The following is a 20,783-nucleotide window of genomic DNA, read 5'->3' on the forward strand; positions in this document are numbered from 1 at the left end:
CAATATTCTCAATCTCCCGCTTTTTCCAGCGGAGACTATCGTGAGAATAGTAAACGAAATCCTTCCGAATGAGGATCACACAAGGTCGAAGTCAATCCATCGAAAATTGATTTTTCTCGATCTCCATTTTCCAAACTTCTCTTCACTCTCCATTAGCAAAGAAACCGTTGGCTCTGACCTTTTAAACTTCAGGCATCATATAAAACTTCATTTTTAACTAAACTGCGTCATCCCTTTAAATCACACAGTAACATGAAGTCATCTTGGCAAATCCAGCCACGAACTGCCCCACCTGACAGGGTGGGTCTCCCTTTTATACCCTGTAGAAAAAACCTGTCACATGACCTCTACTGGCGGGAAAATGACATCACTCCACCATTACCTCATGTCCAGTATAACTTCAACCCCAGTCACGTGACAAGGGTACCACTGTCACGTGTCACGGGTACGTAACACTCCTGACTGTTAATTATTTCCTGCATATAGCTTTAATACAAAGATTGACATCAAGATTCGAGATATAAGATTCAAATGCATTTATTTTTAAATACTGCATAAATTATACACCCTAAGATTTGTTTACTTACAGACAGTCACAAAGCAAGAAACGCAAATAAACCGATTAAGAGAGAAACATACATAAAAGAATGGGAAAGGCCGCACACAGGATGTAAAGGAGAACATTCTGAACCATATTGATTCCTAAGATCGCCTCCACTTAGCAGCCGGTGCAGGCCCATATTGACTGATGATAATCATCTCAGTTCATCATAGGTAAGGGACGAAAACGCCGCAACATTCGCAGGACCGACAGTCGCTGGATAGAGGGATGAACATTGCGGGTGTGCAAGCGAAATCAGACCGATCCTCGCCTCTGATCCCGAAATTTGGGCTGCTGGGGTCGGCGTATAAATTATCCGAGCACTGGGTAGTGCCTCGCTCTAAGACCTTGATACCAGATTGGAAAATATAATTTACTATAAAGCAAGACAAAAGATGTTAGAAGCTTTGCAGATCTCTGCTATCTTTGGAAAGGGTTCACTATTTATAGAAGCCTCACTTAATTATTAGTTGACAGAATGATGTACATACTCCACCATTCGACCAATGTCGCTATGTTATTAATTCAGAGAGCAAAACCGCGAACTATTTGAGAACTTCATTTACGTTTTCAGTTCTCTACCGTGTCAAAGGTCGTGGCATTTTCGCCAGGCTGCGATGGGCTAAACGGTCTATATCATCAAGTTCTGTTCCATTTCAAATGTAAAGTTTCATAGACGTTCAGTCTGTTATCAGGGTTAAAGAGTTTAATTCAGTGACAGACCGTCCAAAATGTTTCATGCGGAGCCATCTGTTGAAACATAAAGCTAATTAGACTTCAAAAGGTAATAGCCAGTTTTTTTTTATTTTGCTTTGCCAAAAAAATATATAATTACTGTTTCTAACAAAGATGAACTCACTTGATTTCCTTCTGCTGAGCGGATCTCTTATAATGATACTGCAGTTTTTCATCACTGAATTGATTGGCCTGTTTCTCATCCTGACTGGAATTGCTTAGGTTCAGCTGCATCAGCGAAGGATTTGTGGTGAGAGCAAAGAAGGCACTCTTCAGACAATTGTCTGTCAGACGGTTAGATTTCAGCCTGTATTGAAAGCAAACGAGAAGTCAAGAATTAAAAAGTAAACACACACTCTCACACCCGCACATGCACACAGATGTGCCCGTAAACCATGTGCAAATGCATTCATGCCTTGCGTTTCGTTATACTTATATAAATATGGGTGACATCAGAATTTCTTCTAAAGGGCCTCTCAAATGGATATGGATCTTCAAATCTCCTGTCAATCAGCTCCATTTTTGTCCAAACATGGGCAAACACAGGAGCATCTAGCAAACTTGGGATGATCCATCATCTCAAGGTGTACAAGATGATGAGAGGCATTGATCGTGTGGATAGTCAGAGGCTTTTGTCCCAGTCCTAAAGTGGTTGCCGCAAGAGAGCACAAGTTTAAAGTGCTGGGGTGTAGGCACAGAGGTGATGTCAACGGTAAGTATTTTTACTCAGAGAGTGGTGATTGCTTGGAATGGCCAGCCGGCAACGGTGGTGGAGGCGGATACGATAGGGTCTATTAAGAGACTTTTGGATAGATGCATGGAGCTTAGAAAAATAAAGCACTATGGGGAGGTATAGTAATACCTTAAGTAGGGCATGTTTGATACAACTTTGTGGGCCGAAGGGCCTGTATTGTGCTGTAGGTTTTTTTTTAATGTTTCTATATCTCTGTTTCTATGATCTCCTCAATGCAAGCAGCACGTAACTAACGAAAGAGACAAATAGATCTCGGGCTGTGACAAGTAGATCCGAGATAAAAGCGAGAAGGAAGGCAATAACTCATTTAACCTCTACTGCTTGGTTTTATCTGCACATCGTCTATCCCTTAACGCGATTAATTGATCACATTTTTCTCAGATTACTTCCAGCATTTTTCAGACTGTTGTGCCTACGTAGCAGTTATCAAATCTGCGTATACCTTAACCATGCCCTCAACTCCACTGGCGTCATCTGCCCCTTTTAATTTACTCCTTTTACGTTTACACTTTCCATCCCGTTTTCAACAGTGTCCCAACTCTAAACATCTTCCTCTTTTAATTAGAACTATCTGCGCTTTTCAGATAATGATGCATAAGCCCAGCTGTAATATTTCAGCCCTGTAATGCCGCTGTCTCCATTATTTCCCGTCGATCATCCGTCAACACACCTAATCTTCATGTACGGTCTCTATCAGCATTTTTCCCAGCATAGATGCCGCTTGGAGCATTGACTTCTAGAAGCTTGATTGCGCATAATAACCTCTGCAATCGCTTGTGTGCTGATGAATCAGATAGACTCTTTTATAGGACTGATACACTAAAGAGAAACATAGTTGACGTTTTGACGCTTGACATGATGCAAAATTACTCACGCTAATGTTTTTATTTTACTCTTCTTCAGAACATCGAAGAGGCGGATAACTCCTGAATCTTGTAGGTTATTCTGGTTCAATCTGGGTATTCAAAATAAACACAAATAATTGATTGATCCGGACAGAGAAAACTCCGAACTGTATTCAATTAAGTCATTCTGCTTATTTCCCACATGATGTAGTAAAGGTAATTCAAAATCAGTTGTAGAAATATTGTTATTAAGTCAATGTTCCCCTTGAGTCTAATTACTTTTCCAATATTTTAATAAGTTCCATATACACAAATACAGAATACATAAGGATATTTATTATAAATCAAAACAATATAGCACACATTGCACTATATAAATCACACTGCTACAATCACGGTATCCCATAATAATGATCAATCAAATAAAACAAATTGAATGAAATACAATAGTATGGCTAATTATATTATAAAAATAAATCTATACCCGCTACCAAGACAAAACTGATCTGTAAAAAGAAAGTAAGAGAAAAGAAAAGAGTATTTTGCAGTATAGTATTTTATAATAATAGCCCAGATCTATGTTTTAGTAGCAATTCAAAGATTTTTTAAATAGTTCAGAAAGGGTCCCCATGACTTTTGAAAATCTTGGTTAGAATTTGAAATCGAACAAGGAATCTTTTCTAGATTTAAACATGACATAACATCACATAAACATTGAGCATGCGTAGGGGGGTGTCAACTTCCTTCCATTTTAGCAAGATCGCTATCCTAGCCACAAGAGAAATAGAACCCAGTATCCGAAATGAGAAGGCTCCAAAATTAAAACTCTTTCCTCAACAATACCAAATAAGGCAGTCAAAAGATTGGGCTTAAAACTATCTTTAAAAAGTAGAGATAAAGTTTGGAAAACATCTTTCCAATATTTTTCAAGGCTGGAAAATGACCAAAACCTATGAAATAATGAAGCCTCTTCATTATTACATCTGTCAAAGTAAGGAGATGTACCCGCAATATAACGAGAGAGCTTGTCTTTAGACATATGAGCCCTATGTACCACTTTAAGCTGTAGAAGGGAATGACGAGCACCTTATCATGAAGAATTAACCATTTTGAAATAACCCTCCAGGTCTCATCAGAGATAAAGTCTTTAGATCATTTTCACAATATTTTTAAATTTTATCTGAAGGACCCATTGCCAATCCAGACAACATGCCATAAATATAAGAGAGTCAACCATTTTCAAAAGGCTTCAAATTACAAATCACATCTATTATGTTCTTATTCGGTCTAGTAGGAAATTTCTGTAGGTTAGATCTTCAAAAATCTCTACTATGTAGATACCGAAAAAGTGTGCATTAGATAGGTGATATTTCACTGAAAGCTGCTCAAAAGAAGAAAGGTCCCTTCCAACAAACAGATGCTGAAATCGTTTAATGCCTAATCTATCGAATTCTCTAAAATAAAAACAGATCAGTCGTAGAAGGTTGAAGAAAAAAGTGAAAAACTTGGACTGGAAAGACAGAATCTGAATAAACAGAGTTTTTTTTAAAACTGTAGCCAGATCTTCAAAGTGTGTATCATCGCCAAACTGTCAGTTAATTTATTTAAGGATAAAGGAATAGAGGATGCAAGAAGAGAAGTAATAGAAAAATTCGTTACAGAATTACCTTCCAAAGGGAAATTCGGAACAAGAAGGCAGCGGGATAGCACCGAAGGATTTCCAACGGGAAGACATATTGAGTTCTCGAGGGAAGAGAGGAGCCAGACTTCACAGGCACGTGACATCAGCCAGTTGAGCGCGAACAGTTTAAAAATAAGGCAGCCACATCTGGCGGGTAGCGTTCGGAGCGAGCAGCAGAGTGAGAGACAGAAGAGTGAAAGGGCTTTGGCTCCACAGGCTTCGGCAGTAACGGGACGAGGTGAGGCAGTTGTTGATTGCAAAAGGAGGTAGTATGTGTGTGAGGCGAGTTTTCTGTGGTCAGTGTCAGATGTGGGAGGTCCTGGAGATCCCGGAGTCCCGGACGGCCACATCTGCAGTCGGTGCATCGCGATGCAACTCCTAAGGGACGGCGTTAGGGAACTGGAGCTGCAGCTCGATGACCTTCGTCTGGTCATGGAAAGTGAGGAGGTGATAGAGAGGAGTTACAGACAGGTGGTCACTCCGGTGCCACGGGGGACAGAGAAATGGATCACAGTCAGAGACGGAAGTGGAAAAGTCATGTACTAGAGAGTACCCCTGAGCCTCTACCCCTTGGCAATAAGTACTCGTGTTTGAGTACTGTTGGGGGGTGGGGGGTGAGAGACAGCCTACCTGGAGGAAGCGGCAGTGGCCGTGCCTGGCCCTGTAACTTAGAAGGGTAGGGAAAGGAAGAGGAAGGCAGTAGTAATAGGGGGCTCTATAGTCAGGGGTTCAGACAGGCGATTCTGTGGAGGCAGGAAAGAAACTCGGATATGTTTGATAGAGCTGTTGGGGAGGGTTTAAACTAGTTTGGCAGGGGGGGTGGTAATCAGAATGTGAGTGCAGGGATTAAGGTAGAAGACAAGGGCATGATGCCAACAGTGCTGCGTTGAGGAGGAAGGTCAGGCAGGTGACAGACCATAATTGTAGCCAGTTACAGGGATTGAAATGTGTCTATTTCAATACTAGGTGTATTTGGAACAAGAAGGATAAACTTAGAGCATGGATTAGTACGTGGTACTACGATGTTGTTACTAAAACTTGGTTGGAGGAAGGGCAGGATTGGATGATGAAGGTCCCGGGGTTCAGGTGTATTAAAAGGAATAGGATGGGAGGTAGAAAATTGGGGGGGCATTGCTGGTCAGGGATAGTATCACAGCTATAAAAAGGGAGGACGCTGCAGAAGGAGCGTCCACGGAGTTAGTCTGGGTGGAAGTCAGAAATAGGAAGGGATCAATCACTGTGCTGGGAGTAGTCTACAGGCCTCCAAATAGCCCTCGGGACACCAAGGAGCAAATAAGCAGGCAGATTTTAGAATGGTGCAGGAAATACAGGGTAGTAGTTATGGGTGATTTCAACTTCCTTCATACTGACTGACACCTCCTGAGTGCAAGTGGTATAGATGGAGCTGCATTTTTTCAGGTATTTTCAAGAAGGATTCCTGACACAGTATGTGAACCGGCCGACGAGAGGAGAGGCTATATTGGATCTAGTTCTGGGTAATGAACCTGATCAGATGACAGACCTCTTGTTGGGGGAGCATTTTGGTGAGAGTGACCTCAACTTCCTTAGCTTCAACATCGCCATGGAAATCGATATAATCAGACGAAATGGTAAAGTGCTTAACTGGGGAAAGGCTAACATTGAAGGGACGAGACAGGAACTAGTGAGAGTAAATTGGAAATAGATGTTCAAAGGGGAAAACACAGAAGTAATGTGGGAGAAGTTTAGGGACCACATGAGCTGGGTTCAGGATACGTTTGTCCCACTGAGGCAAGAAAAGAAAATGGTAGGAAAAGGGAACAGTGGCTGACAGAACATTGAGGAACACGTTAGATATAAGAAGCAAGAAGAAAAAGGGACTTATGAGAAATATACGGTACCCAGGAAGGAGCTAAAGAAAGGACTTAGGAGAGCTCGAAGGGGGCATGAGAAGACCTTGGCATGTAGGATTAAGGAGAACACCAAGGTGTTCTATGCATATGTGAAGAATAGGAGGATGAAGAGGACGAAGGTGGGACCGCTAAAGGATAAAGAGGGCAAAATGTGCCTGGAGGCGGAGGAGGTTGGGGAGGTCCTAAATGAGTACTTTACTTCAGTATTCACAAGTGAAAAGGATCTTGATCAAGATGTGGTCGAAAAGTGTTGGCCTGTGTGCTGGGCAATGTGGAGATTAAAGAATAAGAAGTGCTGAATCTTCTTAAAAATATTAAGATTGATAAATCCCTAGGGCCGGATATGGTACACCCCAGGTTGTTGTGGCAATTGGGTGAAGAGATCGCAGGAGCATTAGTTATGATCTTTGAATCCTCTTTGGCCGCAGGGGAAATGCCGGAGGACTGGAGAATGGCAAATAGTGTTTCCTTATTTAAAAAAGGTCATAGGAAGAAACCTGGGAACTATAGACGGGCGAGTCTTACGTCTGTGGTCTTCAAACTACTGGAGAGGATTCTTAAGGATAGGATCTCCGAGCATTTGGAAAAGTACAGTCTACTCATGGATAGTCAACATGGCTTTGTGCAGGGAAAATCGTGCCTCACGAGCCTGATTGAGATTTTTGAAGAGGTAACAAAATAAATTGATGAGGGTAGGGGAGTGGATGTGTTCTACATGGAATTTAGCAAAGCATTTGACAAGGTCCTTCATGAGAGACTCATCCAAAAAGTCATGAGGCATGGGGTAAGTAAAACCTTGGCTGTTTGGATTTTAAAAATGGCTTAAAGGAAGAAAGCAGAGGGTAGCTGTGGAAGGAAAGTATTCTGCCTGGAGGTCGATGACTAATGGAGTGCCGCAGGGATCTGTCTTTGGACCTCTGCTATTTGTGATTTCTATACATGACCCAGATGTAGAGGCGGAAGGATGGGTGAGTAAGTTTGCGGAAGACACGAATATTGGTGGAGTTGTGGATGGAGATGTAGGTGGTCGAAGTTTACAAGAGGATGTTGACAGGCTGCAGAGTTGGGCAGAAAAAAGGCAGATGGATTTCAATCCGGACAAGTGTGAGGTGATGCATTTTGGAAGGACTACCAGAAGACTGAGTACAGGATTAATGGTCATTTACTTAAGAGTGTGGATGAACAAATGGGCCTTGGGGTTCAAATCCATACATCCCTCAAGGTCGCTGCACAGGTTGATAGGGTAGTTAAGAAGGTCTATGGGATGCTGTGCTTCATTAACAGCGGGATTGAGTTCAAGAGTAAAGAGGTCATGCTCCAAATCTACAAAACTCTGGAGAGACCACACTTAGAGTGTTGTGTTCAATTCTGATGACTTCATTATAGGAAGGATGCAGAAGCTATGGAGAGGGTACAGAAGAGATTTAACAGGATGTTGCCTGGATTGGAGAACAAGTCATATGAAGCAAGGTCAGCAGAGTTGGGACTTTTCTCTTTGAAGCGTAGAAGAATGAGAGGGGACTTGATAGAGGTCTATAAGTTTATGAGAGGCATAGATAGGGTGGATAGTCAGCAGCTCTTTCACAGGGCACCAATAGCAAATACCAGAGGGCATATGAACAAAATTAAGGGAGGGAAGTTTAGGGGAGACATCAGGGGTAAGTTTTTTACACAGAGGGTTGTGAGTGCGTGGAATGACGTGCCAGGGATGGTGATGGAGGCTATAACATTAGGGGTATTTAAGAGCCTCTTAAACAGGCACATGGATAGAAGAAAAATGGAGGGTTATGGGGTAGTGTGGGTTTAGTACTTTTTAAAGGATTATATGGGTCGGCACAACATGGAGGGATGAAGGGCCTGTACTGTGCTGTAGTGTTCTGTGGTTCTATGGTTCTAAAGACCCATATTTGACAATCCTCAAGATTATAATATAATTACTGAACTTGAAATTCACTCCACTCTCCATGACAAACAAAGGCAGTGTACAAACTTTTAAATTATTGACACGATTATACGTTAATGACTGCAATCCATTCTGGTTAACATATTACTGAATCTCAGCAAATGATAGCACCGGCATTAGATCACCACTTAGCGGCCGACTTCCATTTCAAGAAGAGAAGAAAGTTCTCTGTCAAGAACTAACCCACACTATAAATCCACTCCGGAATACTTCAAGTAGCATGAGTTAATCAAGTAGATCTCCCTCCTTGGCATTGTGCTAGTCTGTGTACGAATCCGTTGCAGGAGAAAATGTTTGCCTTTTGACGTGAAACGCATTTGAGATATTCGCAAAAACGATGCAAGTGTAATTAAAAGAGAATATGAGAAGGGTGCTTCCTTGGATCATGCACATCTAATTGTTAAGGGAAAAGTACTCAAATGGTGATCTAAACGATACATTATGAAATTAGACCAACTGAGGAACCAAGTCAAGAGAACTTATTTGTGTATTTAGCTCTCGTGTTGTTCCTACACTTCCAGCATGACAAGTTAATGCTGATATAAGTGCATATTTTTTTTCTATTTGCCCTATTTGATACATTACCTGAGAATTACACATCTGGGCAGCACTTGCTCCAGTTTCCGAATGTCCTCTGGTTGTGCAATGCACGAACTGAGGTCCAGCTCTTGAATCACTTCAGGGGAGATTAAAGTTCTGGATAAAACAATGCAGTCGGGAGATTTGAGATGAAGGCGGTTTAATTTAATGGTTGTTATGGGATTCAGCACTTTCATCATTACGTCATTGTCTCCAAATTCAAATAAGCTGTACAGTACCCAGAGAAACATTCTTTGAGTATGCTTCTTGTCCATGTCCTTCAAGCGTCTGCTGACACTTTTTCTGAGCCATTCGGAGATGCAATAAGTAACTTCAATAGGGAACGCATGCAGTTTCAACTCTAGGCGATCAATTGACTTCCGAGAAGACAGGCCGACAAGAAAAATTGAAAATGTACTGAATCTCCTGGTAATGTCTGGAAATGTTTTATCGTCTATCCCTTTCAGTCGAGATATTGGAGTATTTAGGACATTGGTAAGTGCAGCAAGGAAGTCTCGTAAAACAGAGTGCCTGAATTCGTAAATAACACCACCGCTCTGTTTGTCTGGATCCTGGTACAGAAACGCAGAAATAAAATTGGGAGGACAGGAATCCAGATCTCTTAACTCGTTGCCTTCAAACGAAAGTGTGTTTTCTCTAATTCCCTTGTCTGCCAGTTCACCAAATACACTTAAACACTTCCGATTTGTGTCCCCATCGTAACCACATTCTGCTAGAAGTTGTGCGACGTAGTCAGAGAGCACCTGGGTATGGCTTACGATGGGGATTGCTGTCTGTCCTTCTCCTTGTGCCTGACAAGATTCGGCTGACGAGGCGAGGGTGACGCAAAATAAAGGGTCATTACACATATTCCACAATATGTCATTCTGCTCAATGAATTCCACAATTTCATTTGCATTCTTTCCATTGCCGAGATAACGGCGAAAATATTCTTTTGCTTTCTCAGAAGTGAATCCCATAACTTGGACTGTTGAATCTGCTGCGACGTGATGCAGGAGTTCCAGTTTCCAAACTCGGGTTGTGATCAGCACTGAGCAACCCCTCAGAAATTCACCCTGTAGGAGAGAGCGTATGATATTGCATACAAAATGTTCAGACTCTGTGAACGCACATCTGTATCGTGGATCGCTGTTTCTACCAGTGTCATCGAGAGTTAATGGTACGTACAATTGATCCAAATCATCAAATATAAACAATAACTTTTTGGGTTCATTCCACAGATATTCCAGATAATTTTCCAAGTAAGGATATGCGTCAACTATCAATTTACTGAAAGTGGTGGGATCTTTAATTTCATTTAATTTCTTAATTTTCAAATGAATGACAAAACTGAACTCTTCATATATCATTCCCATCGACCAGTCATAGATTAACTTCTGAATCAGGGTCGTTTTCCCAGTTCCTGCAGCTACATGGACGACGCAGATCGTTGACTGGTCAGGCACTCTGTTGCTTCGTTTGAATAATTCATGGTACTCAACTTTGCGAATAGTCGTATTAGTTTCTCCTGTTATATGTGTATGTTTATGTTTCATCACTATAATCGTTGGTTCAGTATAGATGTCAGAAATTAAACGTGGCTTGGGCAACTTCAGTTTCCTATTCTGTCTTCGGAGATTGTATCTGTGTAGCCGGTTCACATCTGGAATAACAAATAAACATAAACAGTGGTTCTCGGCTTTGTTCATGGCATAAATAAAGGGTGATGACAAACTGACAAAAATATTAATAATCGTCCCTCATTTTAGATATGAAGTATCAATATCAATTAAAAGTGCTTAAAATGGTTCTTCATACCATATCTATCCAACTTAAAATTAAAATTGATTAATTGGTTGCACGAAACCTTTGAATTCAACAATAGATTCACGTTTTCCGTCAAGATGTAGAATAGTCAAAGGTTTCAAAGTTTTCAAAGCCATCTTTAATGTCAGAGAAATATATACATTATACATCCTGAAATACTTTTTTCTTCGCAAACATCCAGGAAAACAGAGGAGTGCCCCAAAGAACGAATGATACTTCAATAATAGAATCCCGAAGCCCCCTAGCTGCCCCCTCCCACGCAAAAGCAGCATCAAAACAACGATACCACATCACATACCAGCAAAAAATCCATCAGTGCACAACGCCGTGCACTGAAGGTGCGGCAAAGCAACCGCAAAGACACAGTCTGGCAGTACTCCAAAGACTGCTCGTTCACTCTGTAACTCGTCATACAACAATCTCTTTCTTTCCTTAATACGGGGAAAAGAGGTGCCCCTGTTTCGCAGCGAGAGGGGAGACATTACCGACAACTCGATGATTTACGATGTTAAAAGTCTGTTTCTGATGATAAAGGTCTGTACGATGTTATAAGTCATTGACAGAAGAAGCAGCCAGAATTTCTTCTGAATTGTTACATAGCCACAATCCAGCGTGCAGTCAACGCTGCAAATAGTGAGATTGTGCAGAAAATCTAATCACAATAATTGTACTTTTTTAAATCATTGAACTAATTCATCCCAACATTTCATACATTCCTCCCTTTCACAAGCAGTTCTGATATAATTATTTCTATGAAAGCTGTTTAGAGCTGTCTGGCCGCCTTCTGAACGAGCCACTGCCGTGATGATTTGATCATTATATTCGATGCACCCTCTTTTAAAATTCTTTGTTAGAAATCTAATACGATTTGTATGTTCGAACTTGTTTTTGATTCTATTGGCAAAATTATTTTTTATGAAGTTGAACGCCACAGATTTGTATCGTTACAAGTATAATTTTTCCTCAGAACCTCACCTATCTCAACACCCTGCGTCAAGAACGTCATCAGATACTGCGGGTTTACTTCCGTTTTGGAAAGTGCATTCCAAAACAGTCTAGAGTTCCCAATATCTCCGCCAAGTACTGAATCCAAAATGTGTTGTGAAGCATCTGTTCTTTGATTTTTTCTGATAAAAGTTGTGATTTCCTGAAAAGGAGAAGATGATGCTTTAAGAAACTTCAGCTCATTACCTTTTACTGTGGCAATATTAGATATGTAACAAATGTGAATTTTGGTAACTGCCTGTTAAAAGGGGATCGTTTCTAATTTACGTGACAAATTCAACCCATAATAATATAGGCGCACAATGTTGAAATAATTTTAAACGACTCCAACTAATTTGAATAATTAATTGAAAAGAAAGGCTAGGTTGATATAGACAAAGAGCCCTTGGTATTTAGGCACACATTACATGTCATTTAAATAAATCTGATAAAAGGGTGAGACGGGAGCAAAACATTTTGCATTTGGAGCAAATTCCTGCTAAAATGCAGCTGATGTGGTCTTTTGCAATTCAGTAACATACAAAGCCGACGGAGGGAATAACGTTCGTTGATATCAAAGGTGAGTTCCGTTGGCAACTGGCCCGTGCCTCCGAATCTATGCAATTTCATTGTTGTAGTCGAAAGCCCACAGACGGTATCTACACTTTTAAATCTAATTCTGAATACAGGTGCTCTGGGAGCAGAAGGAAACGGCCTTCCTCGAGGATTAGCAGATGGTGTATATGCCTGGATGTGAGGGGGGAAGGGGCTTGATTTACTGTTCAAACTCGAGGAAATCTGCAGATGCTGGTAATTCAAACAACACACACAAAATGCTGGTGGAACACAGCAGGCCAGGCAGCATCTATAGGGAGAAGCACTGTCGACGTTTCGGGCCGAGACCCTTCGTCTGGACGTCAACACAGCATTTTGTGTGTGTTGTTTGATTTACTGTTGTTGCTTTGTTCCGTATTGTATTCTGTTTAGTTCTGTCCTGTGATGTCCTGCCAAGCGCTGTGACAATACAACGCTGGTATATAATTCTCCGTGACGTAAAGTTCCATAACTTTCAACATATCCAACAGGATCCTACAACCAAGCACATCTGACTGTCACCGCACCAGCCTCCTTACACACACACACACACACACACACACACACACACACACACACACACACACACACACACACACACACACACACACACACACACACACACACACACACACACATACGTTATGCATTATGGAGGGATCGATCCCCAATGTGCCTCCCTTGTCCACTCGTTGTTCCTCACCAAACTACTACCCCCCGGCCCTTATCCTTGCACCCGTGACAAGTGGCACACTTCCCCCTCCACCTCGCCCCTCACTAACGTTCAGTGCTCAGCAGTTCTTTCAGGTGAAGCGACCGATCATGTGGGCCATCTACTGTAACCAGTGTTGACCGTGTGGCCGCCTGTATATCTATGTGACCCGATGTGGACTGGGATCCCACTTCGTCAAGCACCTCGAAAAGCGGAATGTCCCTGTGGCTACTTATGTCATTTCTACTCCCCACTCCCATTCAAACATATCACACCATGGCCTTCTGTACTGCAACGATAAGGCCACACTCAGAATTATATTTGATCTGGGTAGCATCGGATTCTGCGGTAATTACACCCCTTCTCTCCTTCACCGTGACCCATTCCTGTTTCATCTCTCGCCTTATCTTCTTACCTGTCCACCACCTCTGTCTGGTGTTGCTCTGCTTTCCATCTCTTCCAGGGTGTATTGTTCTCACCTGTCAGATCCCACTTGCTGCCTTGTAATGTGTTCCTCCAAGTGTATGCTTCAAATGATTTCCAGCATCAGCCAATTTTCTCAGCTTCGTGCGTCGGAATACGTGGTGAAACTTACGGGCTGCCTCCAGCATATCCTCGAGTGTGGTGGTTGCTAACACGATCATCACGTTTCACTGAATGCTTCGATGTTCACGCAATAAATGATCTGCACCCTATCATGATGTCCATTACAAGGATTGCCGAGCTCTCCCTTGCACAGAAATATGGCTCATCCCAGACACAATGGACCCGTAGCTCCAACCAAAGAGGGTCTCGGTTTCCGGGAAATCAAAATTTGCATACAATTTCAGGGAAGGCAAGTGGAAGATGTGTATACTTCGAGCTAAACTCATTGTGGTGCCTAGGTGCAACGATCTTGAGGTACGCTCGTTCTCTCAACCAGAAGCGTCAACTAATTAATGCAACCACGCTGCTTACACCGTCAGGTATTCGACATATTTCTGACTGCAGTGTACAGAACGCGACAGGTATATTGCAAGCATGCGCCCGGTATATACTGTGTCATGATTAACAACAGACTGCTCTGATCCGTTTCATATCCTTGACGGGGAATACAAGCAGGCTGGCTTGAAGAAGCCATCAGGGCAATACCTGCAGCACCAGGGAACCCAACACCTGACCACTGCTACACGACCATCAAGAGTGCTTATCGTTCTGATCATCTGGCTGTCCACCTGCTACCAGGTAGAGTCAAAAGAGCAAGGCACCAAGAATGCCCACTTCAAGTTTAAACTTTAAACCAAGGACCACAATTTTATGTTGAACGAGTAATATGAAAAGAGTTAGTGGCCATATCGTGGATTAGGAAAAATGTATCCAGATTTCACAAATCGTGATACATCTGCTTTGATACAACACGCCAAAAGACATAATCCATACCTCAAGGTTCATTTCTGACATCCGCCATTTACTGTTGAGCGACTCAATAATGTGCTCTACGACATCGTGAATTGCCGATTCCAATTGTTCCTGGTAGCTTTCCGTAATTTCGTACAGCTTGTGATCGGTGTATCGCGCCAATACTTGTGCAATTTTATATGGATCATCTTCTGTCAATGTGCCAAAAAGACATGTTAATGCAATGTCTGGTTGTTAGCAAATAATCTTACTCTGAACTAATTGCCATTGTAAATTGAGGCTTGTCACCTTTTCGCTGCCTCACTCCGTTTCAATCAATCTGCTTTCCCAAAGATATGGAAAACCTGCTTCTTTTCTTTTCCCTATATTAATCCACTCGTTGTTTCGTCATCCACTGAGTAATCAGCATTTTATCAGCAGGGCGTTTTTTTTATTACTGGATGTTTTCTGCAAAGAGTAACCTGCATTGAGTTCTAATCTTATCCATTTTATTTTATTTTTCCATGACGTACAATACACATTCGATTATCTCTTGGTTCGCTGATGCAAGTTTTATGCTTTCAGCGTTTCTCCATCTTACTTATAATATTGCGAGTTCAAATTCTTTCTTTATTAGCTGATGTTTTGTTCATGTTTCTCCCTGTTCAATAATATTTGAAGCAAAAGTGTTTTGTGGCAGCACCCCACATTCCAGATCGGCTTACAATTAATATCAGCTGGTACGAGAGCCGACCAGGGACAAGGCTATTCTGGATTTAGTGTTATGTAATGAACAGGATTTGATAAGCGATCTTGAAGTAACGGAGCCATTAGGAGGTAGTGCTCATAATATGATAAGTTTTTATCTGCAATTTGAGAAGGATAAGGGCAGCTCGGAGGTGTCAGTGTTGCAGTTGAACAAAGGACACAATGGAGCCATGAGGGAGGAGCTGGACAAAGTTAACTGGACGGATATCCGAGCAGAAAAGACAGTGGAACAGCAGTGGCAGGTATTCTTGGGAATAATGCACAAGGTGCAAAATCAGTTCATCCCCCGGAGAAGGAAGGATTCAAAAGGGGGAAAGGGGCCACAGTGGTTGACAAAGGAAGTCAGAGATTGCATAGCATTAAAAAACAGGAAGTATGACAGAGCTAAGGTGAGTGGGAGGACAGATGATTGGGAAATTTTTAAGGAACAACAGAGCTTAATTAAAAAGGCAATACGGGGAGAAAAAATGAGGTACGAACGCAAGCTAGCCAGGAATATAAAGGAGGATAGCAAAAGCTTTTTTAGGTATGTGAAGAGAAAGAAGATAGTTAAGAACAATGTTGGGCGCTTGAAGAATGAAATGGGAGAAGTTGTTATGGGAAACAGAGAAATGGCAGAAGAATTTAATAAGTACTTTAGATCTGTCTTCACTAAGGAAGACACAAGCAATCTCCCAGATGTATGGATGGGCCAAGGACGTAGGGTAACAGAGGAAATGAAACAGATTGACATTAGGAAGGAAAAGGTGATGAGTAGACTGATGGGACTGAAGGCTGACAAATCCTCAGGTCCAGATGGTCTGCATCCTAGGGTACTAAAGAAGGTGGCCCTGGAAATTGCGGATGGATTGGTAATCATTTTCCAATGTTCCTTAGATTCAGGATCCGTTCCTGAGGATTGGAGAATGGCTAATGTTATCCCACTTTTTAAGTAAGGAGGGAGGGAGAAAACAGAGAACTATCGACCTGTCAGCCTAACATCAGTAGTGGGAAAGATGCTAGAGTCCATTATTAAAGATGAAATAGTGGCATATCTAGATAGCAGTGATAGGATTGGGCCGAGCCAGCATGGATTTACCAAGGGTAAATCATGCTTGACTAATCTATTGTGCTTGACTAATCTATTGGAGTTTTTCGAGGATGTAACCAGGAAGTTAGACAAGGGAGATCCAGTGGATGTAGTGTACCTCGATTTTCAGAAAGCATTTGATAAGGTCCCACATAGCAGATTGGTGGGTAAAATCAAAGCTCATGGCATTGCGGGGAAGACATTGACATGGATAGAAAACTGGTTGGCAGATAGAAAGCAAAGGGTAGCGGTGAATGGGTGTTTCTCGGAATGGCAGGTGGTGACTAGGGGGGTGCCACAGGGCTCGGTATTGGGAACACAGCTGTTTACGATTTACGTCAACGATTTAGATGAAGGCATTGAGAATAGCATCAGCAAGTTTGCTGATGATACTGAGCTGGGTGGCTGTGTGACATGTGATGAGGATGTTAGGAGAATTCAGGGTGACTTGGATAGGCTGGGTGAGTGGGCAGATACTTGGCAGATGACGTTTAATGTGAATATGTGTGAGGTTATCCACTTTGGGAGTAAGAACAGGAAGGCAGATTATTATCTGAACGGTGTAATTTTAGGTACGGGAGAAATACAAAGAGATCTAGGAGTCCTTGTTCATCAGTCACTGAAGGTGAATGAGCAAGTGCAGCAGGCAGTGAAGAAGGCTAATGAAATGTTGGCCTTTATTACAAAGAGAATTGAGTACAAGAGCAAGGAAATCCTCTTGCATTTGTACAGGGCCCTGGTGAGACCATACCTGGAGTATTGTGTACAGTTTTGGTCTCCAGGGTTAAGGAAGGACATCCTGGCTGCAGAGGAAATGCAACGTTGATTCACAAGGTTAATTCCTGGGATGTCCGGACTGTCTTACTCAGAAAGCTTAGAGAGGCTGGGCTTGTATATGCTGGAATTAAGGAGATTGAGAGGGGATCTGATTGCAACATATAAGATTATTAAGGGATTGGACAAGATAGAGGCAGGAAAAATGTTCCAGATGCTGGGAGAGTCCAGTTCCAGAGGGCATGGTTTGAGAATAAAGGGTAGGTCATTTAGGACACAGTTAAGGAAAAACTTCTTCTCCCAGAGAGTTGCGCGGGTCTGGAATGCACTGCCTCGGAAGGCAGAGGAGGCCAATTGGCTGGATGCTTTCAAGAAGGAGCTAGATAGGTATCTTATGGATAGGGGAATCAAGGGATATGGGGACAAGGCAGGAACCGGGTATTGATAGTAGATGATCAGCCATGATCTCAAAATGGCGGTGCAGGCTCGAAGGGCCGAATATTCTACTTCTGCACCTATTGTCTATTGTCTATAATATCTGGAGACAGTAAAAGAGAGCGCGAAGCCGATGTAAAAGTTGCAATAATTACATTTTATCCCTCGGCACACAGGCATAAATGTTCAACCATTTCAACCACTTAGGGCAAGTTTGTCGTTACCGCTGAGAAGCTTCCCGAGCATGAGAATTACATTTCCCAATCCATTGACTGTTCCTGTTATTTCTACCTCAATTCTTGTTCTTCCTGTTACAAGTCACGAAATAATGGAATAACTAAACACACACACATACACACAGCACGCATCATTATACACATCGATATACATACACAATAAATAGCAGTTTATGAAGTACAGTTTGAGGGTCGGTACAACATTGTGGGCCGAAGGACCTGTAATGTGCTGTACTGTTCTAGTATATGCAGTACACATACATATACAATATATACACATTGATATATACACAGACTCAGACACAGCATATAGAGATTCCACCGTGCACAGGCCTATACGGTATATACATATCGATATGCATTCACACAACACACACAACGGTCACTGGTTCCACCGTCAGGAATCAAAAATTCGAAGCCAGTAAGGCACATAATATATTTATTGCTTGATTAGCAAAAAAAAAAAACACACAATCAATTTAATATACTGGTTAAGACAAGATCAAGTGTCTGCATGTGTGTATTTTTTTTTTCAAATCTATCTAGCTACCTTGGAAGCACATGTAGTTTTAAGTACATTAGAAAGTGTTTGACAAGAACAGGTTATTCTGCCCAATCATAGCTTCCCAAATTTTTATTCATATAGAGCGTTGAAATATCTATGGATTTTTGATTCAAAGTCTCTAAGGTACTACTCTCAACTACACAATTAGGTCGATTATTCCATGTGTCTAATATACCGCTATGCAAAGAAATGCTTCCTGATGTTAGTTTGAAATGTCTCCGAAAGCAATCCCCACCTATAGCCCTGTTTCCCGTTGGCGGAGTAATTTTAAAATAACAGCTAGCATCCGTTTTAATTATACCCTGAATGAATTTAAACACGTCCATCATGTCTTCCCTTATTCTGTGTATATTTACAGTAAAACTATTTAATTATTTCACTGCTCAAACCCAGCAGACATGGATTGAGTTTGGTCGCCCTCTTTGAATTATCCAGTGCTTCCAGATCCCTCAGAAAATATTGAGATCAAAATTGTGCACAGTACTCAAGGAGTGGCCTCACAAGCGTATCATACTGCTTAAGGAGGATATCTGTGGACTTGAACTCCACTGAGTGCATTGCATAACGAAAAGTTGTATTACCCTTCCGAATCACTTCTGTGCATTGTCTCGATGTTGATAGTGTTGAATCCACCAGCACGCCCAAATCCTTCCCATGCACTGTACATTCTAACTCCAGACACCCCCACTGCATAATTAGATCTAATATTACTACTTCCTATATGTAATGTATAACATTTCAAATAGGAAGATTTCCTTTGCATTTAATTGCACACATCTTGATTTTCTTTGAGTGTATATAAATTGATTCTGCTGCCTGAATGTTATCAATCCATCCCGCTACGCTTAGGTTTTCTGCGGACTTTATTACTTTATTTGTTATTTGCTTACCTAAATCATTAACGCAAATTAAAAGCGGCAGCGGCCTCAAAGCAGAACCCTGCAAAACCGCACTTTATGCATCTTCTAGGTGTGAAAACCATCCTCTCATCAAAACTTGTTGTTCTGTGTTTTGCGCCAATTCTGAACCCATTCGCACACTTTACTCTCAATCCCAAAATTCTGAAATTTGATTATCAACTCCTGTGGGTTACCCTGTCGAAGGGCTTCTGAAAGTACAAGGGAATAATATCGGGAATAATAACTAATACCTAATTTTCCACTTTCTGATCCTATGCTGGCTTTCTAAACATGCCTGTTCTGATCAACTGATCTTCCATCTCATTCTTCATTAATGTTTCCACTATATTACCTACGGATAGCGCCTCGTAAAGGTTTCACCGCTAACGCAATGATCTTTCTGCAAAACAATGCTTGGTTTATGGTTAGAGAGAACAAGTGCTTCGGAATGCGAGCCATTCAATCAGGGGAGCGGGGACTTTATCAGTGTGCCTGACACTGGTGTGAACTGGGGTCTTTGTTCGTCCGGAGATAGAGAGAGAACACGCTGGAGAGAACTAGTCGGAGGATTGGACCGTGATTAGATGGAGTAATCTGCGTAAGTCTGCTGAGGATGGGTGAATATGAATTGTGCAGAGTTGAGCTCAAACCTGTGCACAATTGTCAATTTCATTATAATGGGTCCTTCATGTGTTTTCCGCTAGGTCATTTTCTTTACTAACGCTTTAATTAAGTTAACATTCATAAATATAAATTCCTGTAATCGTGTGCAGTGTGATGGCTATTATTTCCTGGCACCAAGTTGTAACGGTAGAAAATTATTAAGCATTCATACAAAACGGGGGTTGTGAGGTAGAGACGTCCCAATCTCACGAATTTGGTGGGGCTGGAGTGTGTATTCCCTAGAAATACGCAGCCCAAGGAAACCAAGGGGATCGTCCGGGAACGGTTTCTTTGGATGTTGTATGATTGCCCTGAGTATTGATCCAGTGGATTGTGTATTTAAGCCTGTGTTAAACTATAGTCCGATAAAGTGATTAAGATACGTGGTTATAGACGCTAGAGAAGTTCACTGGTCGTACAGATCTAGGGGATAACCAGTAACGAATGCGTGTGTATTAAAAGCGGTGAACATTCGTAGCCCCAATGAATTGCTTATCCGGACTCTGAGCACCGTTGAAATGTTGGGAACAGTTACAATCATGGAGCGGATGTTTGTCAAAATAGGGGGCAAAGACTTTGTTTTAGATCACACTAGCGCTGATCTGCCTGATACGATTGCGGCCCCTGAAGAGCCGGGGGTGGGGTACATGGGCTCTCTATACCTTCCGGGTGGAGGCAAGTGTATAAGGGTGCCGTATCGGAAGCTGAAATACCTGTAGGTGAGGGCGGAGGCGTTAAAACTGGTTTATTTTGTTTCTGTCACCAGTTTCGTATATGGCCCAAGTTCAGAGTAGGAGCCGATTGTACACAGACTTTAAAGCGAATACCGT

At 41.9% G+C, this 20,783-nt stretch overlaps 1 protein-coding gene across 1 annotated transcript in view; it reads right to left on the reverse strand.

Moving 5' to 3' along the window:
* Positions 1-1,456: 1,456 nt before the first annotated feature.
* The window catches only part of LOC140721449 (NACHT, LRR and PYD domains-containing protein 14-like), a 66,096-nt gene continuing 46,769 nt past the window's right edge, over positions 1,457-20,783 (reverse strand). Inside the window, exons 6-10 of the mRNA XM_073036270.1 lie at positions 14,587-14,756; positions 11,853-12,024; positions 9,057-10,713; positions 2,965-3,045; positions 1,457-1,643 (exon numbers count right to left, since the gene is read on the reverse strand). Coding sequence (XP_072892371.1) covers positions 1,457-1,643; positions 2,965-3,045; positions 9,057-10,713; positions 11,853-12,024; positions 14,587-14,756 — 2,267 coding nt within the window. The remainder of the gene's footprint in view (positions 1,644-2,964; positions 3,046-9,056; positions 10,714-11,852; positions 12,025-14,586; positions 14,757-20,783) is intronic.

This window comes from Hemitrygon akajei, unplaced genomic scaffold (genome assembly GCF_048418815.1).
Source record: "Hemitrygon akajei unplaced genomic scaffold, sHemAka1.3 Scf000055, whole genome shotgun sequence".
Taxonomy (NCBI): domain Eukaryota; kingdom Metazoa; phylum Chordata; class Chondrichthyes; order Myliobatiformes; family Dasyatidae; genus Hemitrygon; species Hemitrygon akajei.